Source organism: Glossina fuscipes, unplaced genomic scaffold (assembly GCF_014805625.2).
Source record: "Glossina fuscipes isolate IAEA_lab_2018 unplaced genomic scaffold, Yale_Gfus_2 2, whole genome shotgun sequence".
NCBI lineage: Eukaryota > Metazoa > Arthropoda > Insecta > Diptera > Glossinidae > Glossina > Glossina fuscipes.
In genome coordinates this window covers 8,794,473-8,808,154 of record NW_023998416.1, presented here as the reverse complement: position 1 = coordinate 8,808,154, position 13,682 = coordinate 8,794,473, and the positions used below count along the sequence as shown (strand labels likewise).

The window sequence follows — 13,682 nt, the reverse complement described above, 5'->3', positions numbered from 1 at the left end:
TTTTTATAATGATATGTCTTTGCATAACGTTAGCTAATAATGTAAGCACAATGAAAAGAGAGACAGTTTTCCTAAGCTCTGTACAACTAAGATTCTATAAAATTTAAATGAATGGAATTTGTATAAAAATTCGTCTCAATAGGATATATATGCGCCACTCATACATAATTTTTTGCATACATTGTTGTAAAAAAAGGTTGTTTTTTTTTCTTTTTGTCAGAATTTCATTATCTCACTCAGTATCATCATGCATAGGTCGTAAAAATTATCAAACGCATCAGTAATGTCAAAGCAAATTGAACAAATGTTTGGTTTTTTAAGTTCTTTTTTTCTTATTAATAATAATCTACTGACAAAGGTTAATGTTATTTATAAGTACTTGTATAATAATTCTCAAGTTATATTAATTTGTTTGTTTGGTCCATATACATATGTATGTATGTAATTTTCTGATAGTATGTTTTATTAATATTATTAGTTAGTATTCTATTCGTTAACAACTTGCTTGTGATTAGTTACTCATATTATGCCATAAATTGTTAAGAATCTTCTTTTCAGAACATGCGTTTGTGTTATTTTAACAAGTGCGTGTTATGTAAAGTTAAAAGGAAGAAAAGAAAACAAAAAACAGAAATGATCCAGCTTTTTGATTTTTACTTTCGTTTCGAAATTTCTAAATAGATAATAAAAATGATAGCAAAGCCAAATGTAAAAATAATATGAATTAACGTTTAGAATTAAAACACATATTTTTTTTAGCTGCACTCGTCATTGTTAAGAATATTTTTTAATGATAGCAAAATAAAATTGTAAACATTCCTCTTGTATCCTATAATATATGTAAATGATATTTAGTTTTACTTCTCCATATCGGTTAATATAAATGTGTATAAAAAAGAAAATAAAAAAATTCCCTAAATTTTGCACTAACTCCTTGAACGAAGAAATTCGAAATAAATTTATATTTCATTAGTATTAAAACTATTTAAAAAAAAAAAAAATCAGTACATTTTTATTGATTAATGTACATTAAAGTACCTTACTGTATATAAGCATGTACGTAGAGCCTTTTCGAGAATCAATAAACTTAATATTGTTTTAATTCCTTTGCGTGTAGCCTCTAACCTGTAATTCATTTTATTGATGCCTTGTATAATTAAAACTAGGCAGTGTGCTGGCGCAACAACACGCCACTACATACAAAATGCCGAAAAAAAAATTCAGCTTAGCTGTTTGTCGCGGCACATTGTTCATTGTCAGCTCATTGCGAAATTGCTTTTCGATGCGAAATGCCTGAGGTACTGTCACTAAAGGTAATAGAAACCACAATGAGTACTTCAAGGCATATACCACAAAAATACTGTAGGGTGTAAATAACAAGAGCGCGTATAAAACATGAGACGTTGTGCGACCGATTAATATGGCCAAAGTAACAATGCCTGCCTTACGATCACTATCCGCATCACGTGTATTATTGCTATGCAAAATCGCTTCTGTGTTTAAGGCCAATGGTATAGCATAGTATATGGTTTTCCAGTCCACATGCCCAGTTTGTGACATAAAAGCGAAGAGCACCGAAATAGGACCAAATAGTATCAATACTACTAAATCGCCAAGTGCTATATATTTGAAACCAATACCGCCGGTATAAAGAAAACTCGATGACAATCCACCGAAGTATATTAAAGCCAGATGTTCCATTTTAGCTGGGCTCAATACAGCCAAACAAATGAAACCAACACAACCAGCCATATAAAGTAAAGCCCCAAGCGACACCACCTGCAAAAAAAGAAAATTTATATTGTCTTTGTAGCGAATATACGAGGAGGAGAGAAGGACGATAGCAACTACGTGATACTGTTGATGCAATGCATTTGAAATGGCAAATCGAACTTTTAGACTAATAAAAAAATAGTGCATTTAATTCGGCCCCGAAAAGGACCACGACATCTGTACATTGTTTGTAGATATTTGAAAATTGGCATTTTTTCTCCTTAAATTTCTATTATTGTAAGTATCTCTCAAGTTAACTATCGTCTTTTTTTTAGACTACTAGAAGAATTGAATGGTGTACGTATGTTGTTCTGAAACCTTGTAGATAATATTTTGGAGAAATCGATTTCTTTAAGATATCCCAACAGTCTATCCGAGATGAATCTTTTGAAATTTTCAAAGACTTACCTCATCCTTGGTGAGTATATGATCCACGAGAGTGCGATCGTCGGCTTTTTGTTTATCAATACCTTTGATAAAGTCAAAATAGGTATTTACAATGTTGCCGGCGCAGTGTACAGTGACTACTGTAAATGCAGTCAGAAAAAACGTAATAAATGAAAAGTCAGCAGACCATTGCGAACGAAACGCCAGGGCGGAACCGAGCAATGTAGGCACTAAACTGGCAGACAATGACCATGGTCTTAAGGCCAAAAGATACGTCTTTAATTTCATGAACGTGCCGGTGGTGGAAGTGGCAGCTGTAGTTCTAATATGGTTAGCAGTTATTTTTGTTGTTGACGTTGCCGCGGTAAGTTTACCATTTTTTGTATTTTCTTCATTAGTTGCGACTCCGTTCAGTTCCAATTCATCAGCAGTAGATTCTGTTGTAATTAAACGTTTCTGTACCTCAGGCATTTCTGCTGTGTTTTGAATGCTCGACATCGATGACATCTTCAATTATCTGCTCGCGTTTGCAAAGTCAATGTTATTAACGATGAAATTGTTTATCTGCAAATACACGATATTGAATATATATATCATTTTTCCGTATAATTTCTCTAAACATAGAATTGTTTATATATTGCGTCCTTGAATATTTGAATATAAGCAATTCGCTAATTTCTACTATGCATAAATTACAATTGTTTATTTACACAAAAGCCTACACCCAATCGTCAGTATTTCACCTTTTACCCATTAGATGATGTCCGATTGATTACAAATGGCTCACTTTTCTTTAAACTTTTAAGCGCTTTCGTATAGCGAATTGCAGTTTAATAGTTCTGTAGAAATTCCATCATTCTCCTCCATTCGTGTTAGATAGGTAGGTTTCCTAAAAACCTAATTTCAGTTTATGTCTCTTATTGAAACTAAAAACTTGTTCTACTTTTTTATTCGTGTTTACTCGCAAGTCAAGCGCAGCTTTCTTTAAGCGCCTATACATTCATATTTGTTTTATTTTATTCACACCTTGCTTTTTTGTTTGCCCAATTAATTTAGACTGAATTTTTATTATTTTCATAATTTTTCATGAAAATATAAAATTTTCACTTATTCAGTCACTCTCTGCTGTCACGTCAGCTAAAATGTTCTCTTTAAACGTCAAATTTAGTTAAACCTGCTGTTAAATATTACAGTACTGTTTGCGGTATTCAAATATGTTTAAATATTAGTGAGTACTGCAATTCGTCAGCTGATATTAATCGGTCTTGCAATTATTTATATATAAAAACTTTGCAAGTCTTTTGAAAATCTCGTGTAATATATAAATTAGAAAAGCCACCTCACAGATAAATCTGAGTTATAGCATTTCTTTTCGAAAAATAATCCATTTAAAAAATTTCTTGTAAGAATAACCCCACAAAAATTTAGAAACTGCATATAACCACAATAATTTTAATAAGATATCAATATCTTTTCTAGATAATAAGAAGATAAGAAGGTAGATAGTCATTATACAAAGCGGTCCCCAGCTTAACAGTATTTATACGTATCGTGCACGCTCGCCGCTTTGAAAAAAATAACTGAAAAGAAAGAATTAAATATTATTACAAATAAAATAGAGCCGATAGCCTGTGTTGCTAGTGATCAATGTCTTTTTTTTAGTCTAAGAATTCAATTCATTAGTCTAAAATTAAAATAATAATAATAATACAAATAAAATACAATAAAACTTACCTCTGCGTCTCTCTTTCGCATTGCCAAAATCGGAACAAACCTAAAAGAATAAATCTGTGAAAGTTTTTTCACACAAAATTCAAAAAGGTGACAAATCATGTAACTTAATAAGTGATATAGGTTAATAAATGCGATGTATATCTGCACTGTGTTTGAAAAAACTGTGTTTGGAACAGAGTCTACGGTTTTGACTGCACGTAACTTAACTGAAAATATTTGTGAGGATTGGATCACATTGATCATTACATATATAAGTAAGTATGCTTACCATTGCATTTGTATAATTATACAATAATTTTTCTAATTTCTCCTATTTCTTTCGTTTTGTTGTGATCCAATTGTAGTCTATTTACCGATTTCGACACGGACGTAAAGAATGTGAAGGCATAATTTTGCATAAAAACCCTTAGAACCAGCTAGCTTCAAATTTAGCAAAAGTAATTGGCTCATGAAAAACCCTGTTATTCTTTACAATAGCCGATAGTTTTAGTACCTAGTGCTTATCCCGCTTTCATTCCTAGAATTTATAACTTCGGTCTAAACGAATAATAATAATAATAACGTTTTTCACCAATTTAATTGCGAAGGGCATCTATTTTAGCCGTCAACGTTACCGTGTCAAGATTTTTTTGGAATAACTATTTTTATAGCAGTAAATTAAAAATAATCATTTTTGTATGAAAAATTTGTACAGTGTAACATTAAACAGAAAAAAGAAATGCGGCAACACTTACAAAAGTGCCGACAAAAAAAAAGAAGAAGAAATAAAGACAAAAATAAACAAATATAGTAAGAAATGTCTGAATTGATCGTAATATTTCAAAAGTTAAATGAATTTCTTGATCATGCCTTGGTTTGGGAACAAATTGAAGAAATTTACGAAGCGCAACGGACTAAAAACACGATAACAACTGCGCCTAACGAAACGGAGGAGTCATCAGTGCAGCTGATGAATTTACCTCTTATACAGAAAACTCTTGCCAATGATCAAATCGGTTTTTTATTATTAGATTTATGCACAACAATTCGTTCTCTTCGAACGGATCCCTGCGAAAGTTATGATAATACGTACGATTGTTGGGATCAGCTAATCAAAGCTGTGCCGCGTGATTCATACTTGGCCTTCGTTTATGCAATAGGTGGTTTATTGCAGGTTTCACCTATGAAACAAGCTCATATTAAAATATCCTTACTGGTGGTAGATGTATATTTCTTGTCACTAACAATACCAGGTGCCAAGGGTTACCACATCTTTCATGAGGATATTATAACTCATTGCCTACAAGTGTTTGCTCATATTGAACGTATACAAAATCCCGAATTTAGATTACAGCTGCAGGCGTCTCATCAGCAGATTGTTAGCCTGTGGCTTCAGTTTTCGACATTATGTGATGATTTGAAACTGGTTTTACGATATGTTCATCTGAGTGACCATCAAGGTACTCGAAACGCGATACTCAGGAAGTTAATAGATATACAGTACTTAAATCATGAAAAAGGATATGCAAATGCGTGTAAGTAGAACTGCATTTTGAATTTATTCCTTTTGTATTTTTAAATGTGTACAAATTATTATATCTAATTTTACTGGTCCTTCGCTCATTGGTTCTCTAATTATAACCCATAGCTCTCTTCATGAATATATTTTTAATTTGTGGTATATTGTGGGTCAGTTGCAAGCCAAGACTGCGCAATAAAACAACTGGACTTAATGTAGTCGAATAAAGAGTATGTAAACCATGCACTCCAATTAATATGGGGACATTCTTGGCTAAGCCTTTTTGTTCGTATTTCATTAAATAATGCTTGTCGCCAAGTTTAGCGCCTGAATAGGCAGCTTCTGCTAAAGTTTCGACTAACAAGCATATGTCACTAAATCCCAAATTAACGCCTTGTCCTGCTAACGGATGTAATCGGTGAGCTGCATCCCCTACTAAGGCAGCGCCAGAACATACATAAGATGACGCATGCAAAAAGCCAAGCGGGAACGTAGCCCTGGAACCTTCTAAAACACTATGCACACGTGGTGGATATTGTCGCATATTCCCTCCAGATCGACCCATTAAAGAGTTCAAGCCATTAATAGCTTTTACAATGAAATCGTTTTTTTGGTATTCCTTACAGAAGGCCTCATTTAGCTTAGTTACGAATTCATCGTGTGGGGCATCTTTTAAAAATTTCGCATGTTCCATTGTAGTGCTCCAAACCAGCGACGTGTATTTCTCGGATAAGGGTAGCAAAGCAACTGGACCAGTAGGTATAAACCGTTGCCATGCTACGGAATTATCGCCAGCTTCGCTTACCTCTAAAGTTGCCACTAAGCCCATTCGTTTGTAATCAATTGAAAAAACATCAACATTCATTTCTTTCCGCACTAAAGAATTGGCACCATCAGCACCAATAACGAGGTCACAGCTAAATTTTTCATTACTCCGTAGCTTAATCTCCGGGCACGATTGGCCTTTCCCTAAAGGCAATTTCACCTCCATAATTTGTGATTTATTACGTACTTTAACATTGGGTGCTGAATTTTTTAATTCCGTATACACCGCATCCAATATTAAATCGTTCTCCACAATGCAAGCGACGTCTTCGGCGAAATGATCATGTTGAAATTGTATTAAGGCATCACTATTTGATTCCCAAACTTGCATTTGTTTGATATGCTTTATGCGAGCGTTAGTTATTCGCTCCCAGATTCCTATAGACTCGAATAACTCGACGGTTTTTTTATTTATTGCTGACACCCGATTGCTATAAGGTTTTGTTACATCGAACCCTTTAAATGGTGGCGCACCCTCCAGTAATAAAATGCGCTTGTCCGCCAATGTTTTATTTTTAGCTATAGCAACTGCTAAAGTAGTTCCCACCAAGCCCCCGCCACCAATAATTATATCATAATGTTCCGGTTTCTTCGGCGTATCGTTTACCGGCCCTTCACTCATTGCACGCAATATTGCAACGAGGCATTTAGCATTTCGAGAACTTTTCCAGTTACAATGCTTCAAAACTGACAACATTACCGTAAATTTTTAAGAAAATTTGAACAATTATTTCGCCTTTTTTTCGTTAATAAAAATAATGACTAAATATTTCTTTTCGAATAAGATGTCAGAAAAATTGAAAACAAACTCTTACATATGACAACTGGTTAATAAAAACACATAAAACTTAAAGCGCCGAACACAAGGAGTGCATCATGTATTAACTGCCAAAATTTTAATTTGGTTGCCGGTGTATATATATATATCAAAACATATAGCCGGCATGCACTATTGCAGCTATGTAAACATTCGGCAAAATTTTAATTTGTTGACGCATTTGCATTGAAAAGAAAAGCAGGGTTGTATTCATGAAAATAAAATAAGATCATATGCTTAATATTTCAAACACCATATGATTTTAAACTGGTCGCTTCCATTTGTGTTAAAATTTGAAATTCTAGTAGCTACCTTCCGGTTTTATGAAAGTTAATTGTTAAAAAAAAAGTTAGTTTGCAAATAATTTTTTTTGCGTTATTAATGTTTATCTAAACAAAATTTACGGTCTGCTTTTCAAACCATATTATTTTGTTGTAATAGTCAAATCATGGAAAACTGTTCAATTTATTTAGTGTATTGCATCACAGTATCAAAGCACAATGCATATATTTTGTGCAGAGTGTTTAACTTAACCTGCCATTCCCCTCAATTAGAAAGTATTGAAATTGCTTCAGGGAAGAAGTATTGTAGTATATAAATTACGTATGAACAATATAGTTTTGTGCTTGTGCATTCAGCTGTGGCTGAATATAAGAGTGAATTCTATATTTCAGCTACGTGATTACCACCCTAATTTTGCACTTTGGTGTGGTAAATTGGTTCCAGCAATTAAATGGAAAGCGCTGTTTCAACACCTTCTAAAAGTGGAGATGCTCTGTTATTTAAATACCAATTTGGAATGTAATAATTCGGCGTTGGATAGCTTACGCCACCAGTTCAAAGTTAAGATTTCAATAAACTTTAGAAATTTTGTAAAATGCAGAAAAATAGATATATTTCAAATGATGTTTTGAAAAAGTGCAAGGTTGATGAACGAATTTTGCAAATTCGTTCCATTTTCTTCTCAAAAATTTTATTTGTATTATTAACTTTTATATGTAAGGAATAGGCGAGTTCAATCCGTATAGAGTAGGGATATTTCATAAAAATTGGAATCTGTAGCTGAAAAATATACAGATATCAGATATTTAACCCATCCAGAAAATAATTCAAATCCGATTTGCTATGCATCGACTTGTTTGACTTTTCTTGCTATAGATAACAGTAATCTAAATTGAAATTACTGAATAACCAAAATTGTTTTCAGATGCTGTGAATTTACATCAAAAATGTTTTGAAATATTTGAAGAAATGATTAACGCCCACAATGGTGAACCCGAACAAACACTCTTGAAACTTATGAATATGACTGTTTTCCTTCACACATATCCGTCCAGACCGAAAAGCCAAAACGGAAACTGTAATACAGCGGACAATGAATGCGAACACATATCGGATTGGTTTATTAAATGTATAGCCAAATATCCCCGCTTATTGGTAAAAGTGCTAAATTTTTATATAGAATGTATTGTTACGAATCCTGTCAAATCCTGGAAAGGTGATCAAGTACAAAAAGCTTTGGAATATGCAGCCAAATATGACGCCAATCTATTTACAAAGTGCAATGAATCTTGTGTACAGTTTTTATGCGAAGCTATCTATGCTGATGAAGTAATGATACGATCCCGTGCTATCGATCTGATTGCAAAAATTCTTCAAACCGAATCAAAAGTTGATTGGCAGATGTTTCGTCACGAAGTATCTAACACCCCAAGAGAAGTATTACTAATTAAAGAATTAATCGATAGTTTACAGGATCAAAATAATAATATTAAATTAAAAGCAGTACAAGCTTTAAATTTGGTTTTAACAAGAGGCTCGCCTATTGCCCAACAAATCTTAAATGAATGTGTGAAATTCACAACATTTTTTGACGAGAACGTTCATTTACCGGATGAGCCAAGAGTCGGTAAAAATGAGATAAGATTTGAAAAACCAAACGGACAGCAACCACAATACACTTTTGAAGGCCATGGAATTGTAGAATCGTGCATATCAAAGATGCCCTCACATATTTTCGAATATCTCTATCAAAGTCCAATGTCGTATATACGAAGAGCTGGCATCATGTTTATGGAACAGTTAGTGAAACTAAATCCTTTATTAATATTTAATACAAATTTTGTAACGGTAAGCATGGCGATTGATTCAAATTATCATAAAATTGGAATGGCAATTTTTTTCTGGTTAAATAGGAAACGGCAAAGTTGATAGAAGAACCCACAGCATTAGTGCGTAAACAAACTTTATTGTCCTTGGATGCGATTTTAGAATCATATCCTAATTGTTATCCCGTAATATTTGTTTGGTGCAAAATCATAGCTCCCATGCTACATGACAACGATCCCAAGAACACCGAATTGGCTATGGAGGTCGGTCTCTAAATAAGTATGTTTCAAAGATTCCATAAATTAATCTGTTTGTTTTCCTTTTGTTCAGTGTTTTCGTTCGAGAGTTTTATTAAACATTAAAGGCATTGATCAATCGAACCGTCCGGAACATTTTATGCCGTGGGTAATAATAAGAACGATGCTATCTACTCAATCACGTTTCTACTTGCAAAACTGTTTTCACCTGGCTTTGCATCAACGCATGTTAAGGTAAGCGACTTTTGAATCCGACTCCTTTCTTTCTTGCTTTAAAGTCAAAGCGTCTGTTATTTAGTCCTCAAATCATAGGCATCATTGAATCTCATTTATTAACGTCAAATTCAACGGAAGCTTGGATTGTTTTAAATTTTATATCTGGAAAAATTAAGAGTAAAGAACCGGATATTTTAATACATCAGTTCATTTCATTAGAATCGGTAATCATATTAAATGTTTGTGCGTGAAAAGAGATGTTTATTTATTAGTTATTTACTTTTTTTATTCTAATTTTAGTGGAATAAAGAGCAAAACATGTTGATAGCCATAGAAGTTTTGGCCAGCTGTATACAGGACTTTTCATATACTGCTCTAAATCATGCCTTTAATCATATACTTAGCCATATAAAAGACGGACAAATGTTACCGATAATCGTTGGCAAAGCCTTTGATTTTCTTCTACTCATTGACAATCGTTCACAAATGACGGAAAAACGGAAACAACCTCCTACGGATACAGCCAATAAACCATGGATAACAGATTTGCATGAGCATTTAGAAAAAGCAATACTTGAAGGAATTTCAGACTTTCCAGATAATCGTGACACGTTAATGTGTCACCTATACGCCTTCACAGAAGTTAATCTTCAAACTCGTCTCAGGCCGAATCAAACAATAATATCGTTTATACACAAGTTTATCACAGAATGCGCAAAACTGAAAGAATCTGAACTTCATTTGGATAATGAACGCTTATTTAACTCAATGATATTGTTAGCTGGCCGCTTATCATTACGTGATAGTTGTGTTGCACGCACGACTTGTATGTTATATGCTCACATATTGAAATTAATTGATCGACCGCCAATAATTAATACAATTCTAGTGGCGTTATCAGATCTCTGTAAAAAGCATACACAAATTGTTGAAAATATTACGGATAGAATACTGTGTAAACTAAATTCTCCATATGATGTAAATCGTTTGGAAACGTTTAAGTGTTTCGAGAAATTGGTGCTGCAAGATCAGCTAAAATTGCGTGGTTCCTTACTATTATGCTTACTTTCCACACTTTTGGATGTTAGTAAAGAAATTTCAAGTAGAGCTTCCGATTTCTTCAGCGAGTTCTTGTCGAAAAAGAATCCAACTTTATTTCAAAAATGTTTAATAGAATGTCCATTTGTGTTCAATGAATTCAAGGTTTGTCAATTAAGATAGATCACTAAATTATGCTTCATTTTTTGAGTTTCATTATAACTTTTTAGAATTTCGATGGTTTGGATAGTTTTGCGGAGGCTCATATAAAATCCCCGCTGAAGGGTGAAAGTCATCATAAAAGTCGTCAGCTCTTGTATGAACATTTTTTAAAGGACATGGATGATATTAATATGATATTATATTTTGGCCAATTGAAACTTGTAGCCGGTAAGAGAGTTGAATTTTTCAAAATATTTTCGTAAACCTACCGCCGCCTAAAGGTAGAGGTGTATTCATTTTGTCGAAACGTTTGCAACGTACACAAATAAACTTCAGAGACTTTATAAAATGTATATATATTCTTAATCGCCATCAAATTCCGAACCGATTTAAGTATGTTTAAGTTTGTCTCTGTGGATTTGTGTGCTAAACATTACGCCTATGTTAAAACACAAAATATTGGGAAAAACCCTGAAAGTTCTTGCGGACACGTCGTTACTGAGAACAGACCAAACCGTTGAAAGACCACGCCCCTAATCAAACTTAAACTTAGATTATCTTATTTTTCAAAAGTCAAAAAGCTGAGTTTTTTTGTTCATTACTCAAACATATTATATTATATATTACAACAGATATGTTACAATGATAAAAATTTCCACGTCTGTTGTATGGATGGTCGTGCGGTAAAAAGCGGCTAAACCCACACAATATTTTTAAATTTTTAATTCTTTTTTGTGATTGAAATGATCCATTAAAAAAAAATGTTAAAAGGTTTCTATGGTAATAAAACAATGCTATTATCAAAGGTTTATAAGACATACGTGAGGTACGTATGTTTTAAAGACAGTACAGAAGCTACTATTTTTTGAACACAATAAAAGTACTATAGTGGGTCACGGCTATCCATAAAATACTCTACATTACGGGCTATAAATTGAAGATAAGAAGACGGACAGACATCTTAAACCCATTTAGAAAGTGATTCTGAATCGATAGGTGTAATAAAAGGTGAGTCTATTCCAAGTCCTGGGCGTTGCATACATCAGCACAACCTGTGTGTATCACAAGTGATGTACGGTTGATTAACCGTATATTTGAAAAACGCGTAATCTTTTTTGCAGAAAAATCTCAGCATGATCCTTTGCTGAAATCTCCCGAGGGCATAGCTTTAATAAAGGATATCTTTTATATATTAAAACGCGTATGTCAACTCGCCAAAGAGCAAAAGTCAAGTAACGACACTCAAGAAGAAGCTGAAGATATGATAGATATAAACGAAATAGTTGAAAATGAAGAAGGAGGAGGAAATAGCAAAGCTGCAAGTAAAAACGCGGCTAAAAATCCAGGCATTGGTAGGGGGAGAAGAAAGCGAGAAACGACAATGCCTGAAGCGGTAATTATTTTATAACAGAAATAAAACTGATTTTGTAACTTATTAATAGCTTTATTGTTAATCAGATGACAGTAATGGAGAAATCATTGATATTTATACCAACCATATATGAAAACTTGAATCAACCTATTGATCCAGAAGTTGAAAAATCTTTTAACGGTGTATGTAAGGCTTTGGCTAAAAAATTTCCCAATCTGATGGAATATGCCCAACCTCCCAAATTTTGGAAGAAATACAATTGCAAAGTTAACACAAACCCAAGAAAACGTAAGAGTAGGAATAGAAGAGAGAATTTGAATGATGATGCAGACGAAGTCGATCACAATTCAAGTAGAGACAATTCTGATGAAAGTGACTTTGATTCGGATGAAAGCGATGGTGAACCTTTAATTACAAAAAGACGATGCGTTGACAACTCCCTTAACAATGCAAATAAAGTCAGTGACTTACCTATTGAATATATATTTAATCCTAATATATAAGTTGTAGGGATTCTTTTTGTTTTTTTTACTACAAATATGTATAAAGTAAACATTGACTGACTCAACATCTACGATTTATTATTGTTTATTATTACTGCATCCCTATAATAAGCTGTATTTTTTCCAATTGCAGCAGCTGCACTTTTTTCAGGTATGTTAACGCACCCATCGTCGTTTTATTTTAATACAAAAAAAGTGTGGAATTCAAATATGAGGGAAAAGATTTGAATTAAAATTATAAAAATTTAAGAAGAAAGAAATGTTTGTAAATTGTAAAAAAAAATTTCAAATATATCAAAAAGAAAATTAAATCAAAATCTTGTGTTATTGAATTTATTAATTTTTCGCATGAATTTGATTTGTTTTGAAAGCTCATATAAGTGCTAAAATACAAAAAGAAAGACAAAAATACTATCGCATAATAATTTGTGCTTGGTACTTGCAAATAGTATTAAATCTTCAATTAAAAAGTTAAAGAAAAAAAATGTATACTAATTTCATTACTTGTATATTAACACTACAGCAAGAACAAAAAAAAAAACCCTCGGTACAAGATGTTATTCTGTTTTTATATCACAAAATTTACCAATACATATTTTCACTCGTTTCGATTTGCCTCAAGGGGTTCCCTACTTGTAAGAACTAACAAAATCAATTTTTTTTAGCTTAATAGGTGTTTAAACGGCTACTAGAATATGTTGGAGGAAAAAAAATTAGCTGAACGAATGTTTTGCTTGAAATCTCACGCCATTCTCCGAAAGCTCCGAGAAAACTAGAATTTTTTTTTTTTGGATGTTGAATTAAGATGTACCAAGCAAATAAATTTGTGACTTCAAACTCTACTATTGTCGAAAAAACCCTTTGTGGAAATATTGTCTTCTGCCGGTTGAATTCTAAAGTCTTTAATCCGACCCTGCTTCTTTTTCATAATGTAGTGGTTATATTGATCTAAAAGGGATTTAAAAAAATAGGTTAGTGTCACTTCATTCAG

The 13,682-nt window shown here is 32.9% G+C and overlaps 3 protein-coding genes across 8 annotated transcripts; 1 reads left to right on the top strand and 2 right to left on the bottom strand.

Moving 5' to 3' along the window:
• Window positions 1–777: 777 nt before the first annotated feature.
• Window positions 778–3,294, bottom strand: LOC119633316 (ubiA prenyltransferase domain-containing protein 1 homolog). Of its 4 annotated transcripts, none has more exons than XM_038026814.1 (3): window positions 3,187–3,294; window positions 2,182–2,724; window positions 778–1,779 (listed from the first exon to the last, which is right to left on the bottom strand). In XM_038026814.1, exons 2-3 carry the CDS (start codon window positions 2,665–2,667, stop codon window positions 1,138–1,140), a joined length of 1,128 nt encoding a protein of 375 aa, XP_037882742.1. In that variant the 5' UTR covers window positions 2,668–2,724; window positions 3,187–3,294; the 3' UTR covers window positions 778–1,137. The 4 variants fall into 4 exon arrangements, with proteins under 4 accessions (XP_037882742.1, XP_037882739.1, XP_037882740.1 ...); XM_038026811.1 differs by lacking the exon at window positions 3,187–3,294 and adding an exon at window positions 2,904–3,172; XM_038026812.1 differs by lacking the exon at window positions 3,187–3,294 and adding an exon at window positions 2,911–3,172.
• Window positions 3,295–4,683: 1,389 nt separating this feature from the next.
• LOC119633689 (condensin-2 complex subunit D3) lies at window positions 4,684–12,855 on the top strand. 3 transcript variants are annotated; one of them, XM_038027370.1, is made up of 9 exons: window positions 4,684–5,408; window positions 8,242–9,164; window positions 9,230–9,406; window positions 9,474–9,634; window positions 9,699–9,840; window positions 9,917–10,819; window positions 10,885–11,044; window positions 11,938–12,209; window positions 12,275–12,855. In XM_038027370.1, the coding sequence occupies exons 1-9, from the start codon at window positions 4,691–4,693 to the stop codon at window positions 12,689–12,691; spliced, it is 3,873 nt and encodes a 1,290-aa protein (XP_037883298.1). In that variant the 5' UTR covers window positions 4,684–4,690; the 3' UTR covers window positions 12,692–12,855. The 3 variants fall into 3 exon arrangements, with proteins under 3 accessions (XP_037883298.1, XP_037883299.1, XP_037883300.1); XM_038027371.1 differs by having other exon boundaries at window positions 12,259–12,347; XM_038027372.1 differs by lacking the exon at window positions 4,684–5,408 and having other exon boundaries at window positions 8,367–8,471; window positions 8,533–9,164.
• On the bottom strand, window positions 5,410–7,045 carry LOC119633690 (ubiquinone biosynthesis monooxygenase COQ6, mitochondrial). Its single transcript, XM_038027373.1, has one exon. It carries the CDS (start codon window positions 6,912–6,914, stop codon window positions 5,505–5,507), a length of 1,410 nt encoding a protein of 469 aa, XP_037883301.1. The 5' UTR covers window positions 6,915–7,045; the 3' UTR covers window positions 5,410–5,504.
• Window positions 12,856–13,682: the final 827 nt, after the last annotated feature.

Coding starts and splice junctions, on each gene's coding strand:
- LOC119633316 (XM_038026814.1), bottom strand. CDS start 2,667: ATGTCATCGATGTCGAGCATTCAAAACACAGCAGAAATGCCTGAGGTA. Junction 1,780..2,181: donor ATATACTCACCAAGGATGAG/GTAAGTCTTTGA, acceptor CTTTTTTTGCAG/GTGGTGTCGCTTGGGGCTTT.
- LOC119633689 (XM_038027370.1), top strand. CDS start 4,691: ATGTCTGAATTGATCGTAATATTTCAAAAGTTAAATGAATTTCTTGAT. Junction 9,407..9,473: donor ACACCGAATTGGCTATGGAG/GTCGGTCTCTAA, acceptor CCTTTTGTTCAG/TGTTTTCGTTCGAGAGTTTT. Junction 12,210..12,274: donor AAACGACAATGCCTGAAGCG/GTAATTATTTTA, acceptor ATTGTTAATCAG/ATGACAGTAATGGAGAAATC.
- LOC119633690 (XM_038027373.1), bottom strand. CDS start 6,914: ATGTTGTCAGTTTTGAAGCATTGTAACTGGAAAAGTTCTCGAAATGCT.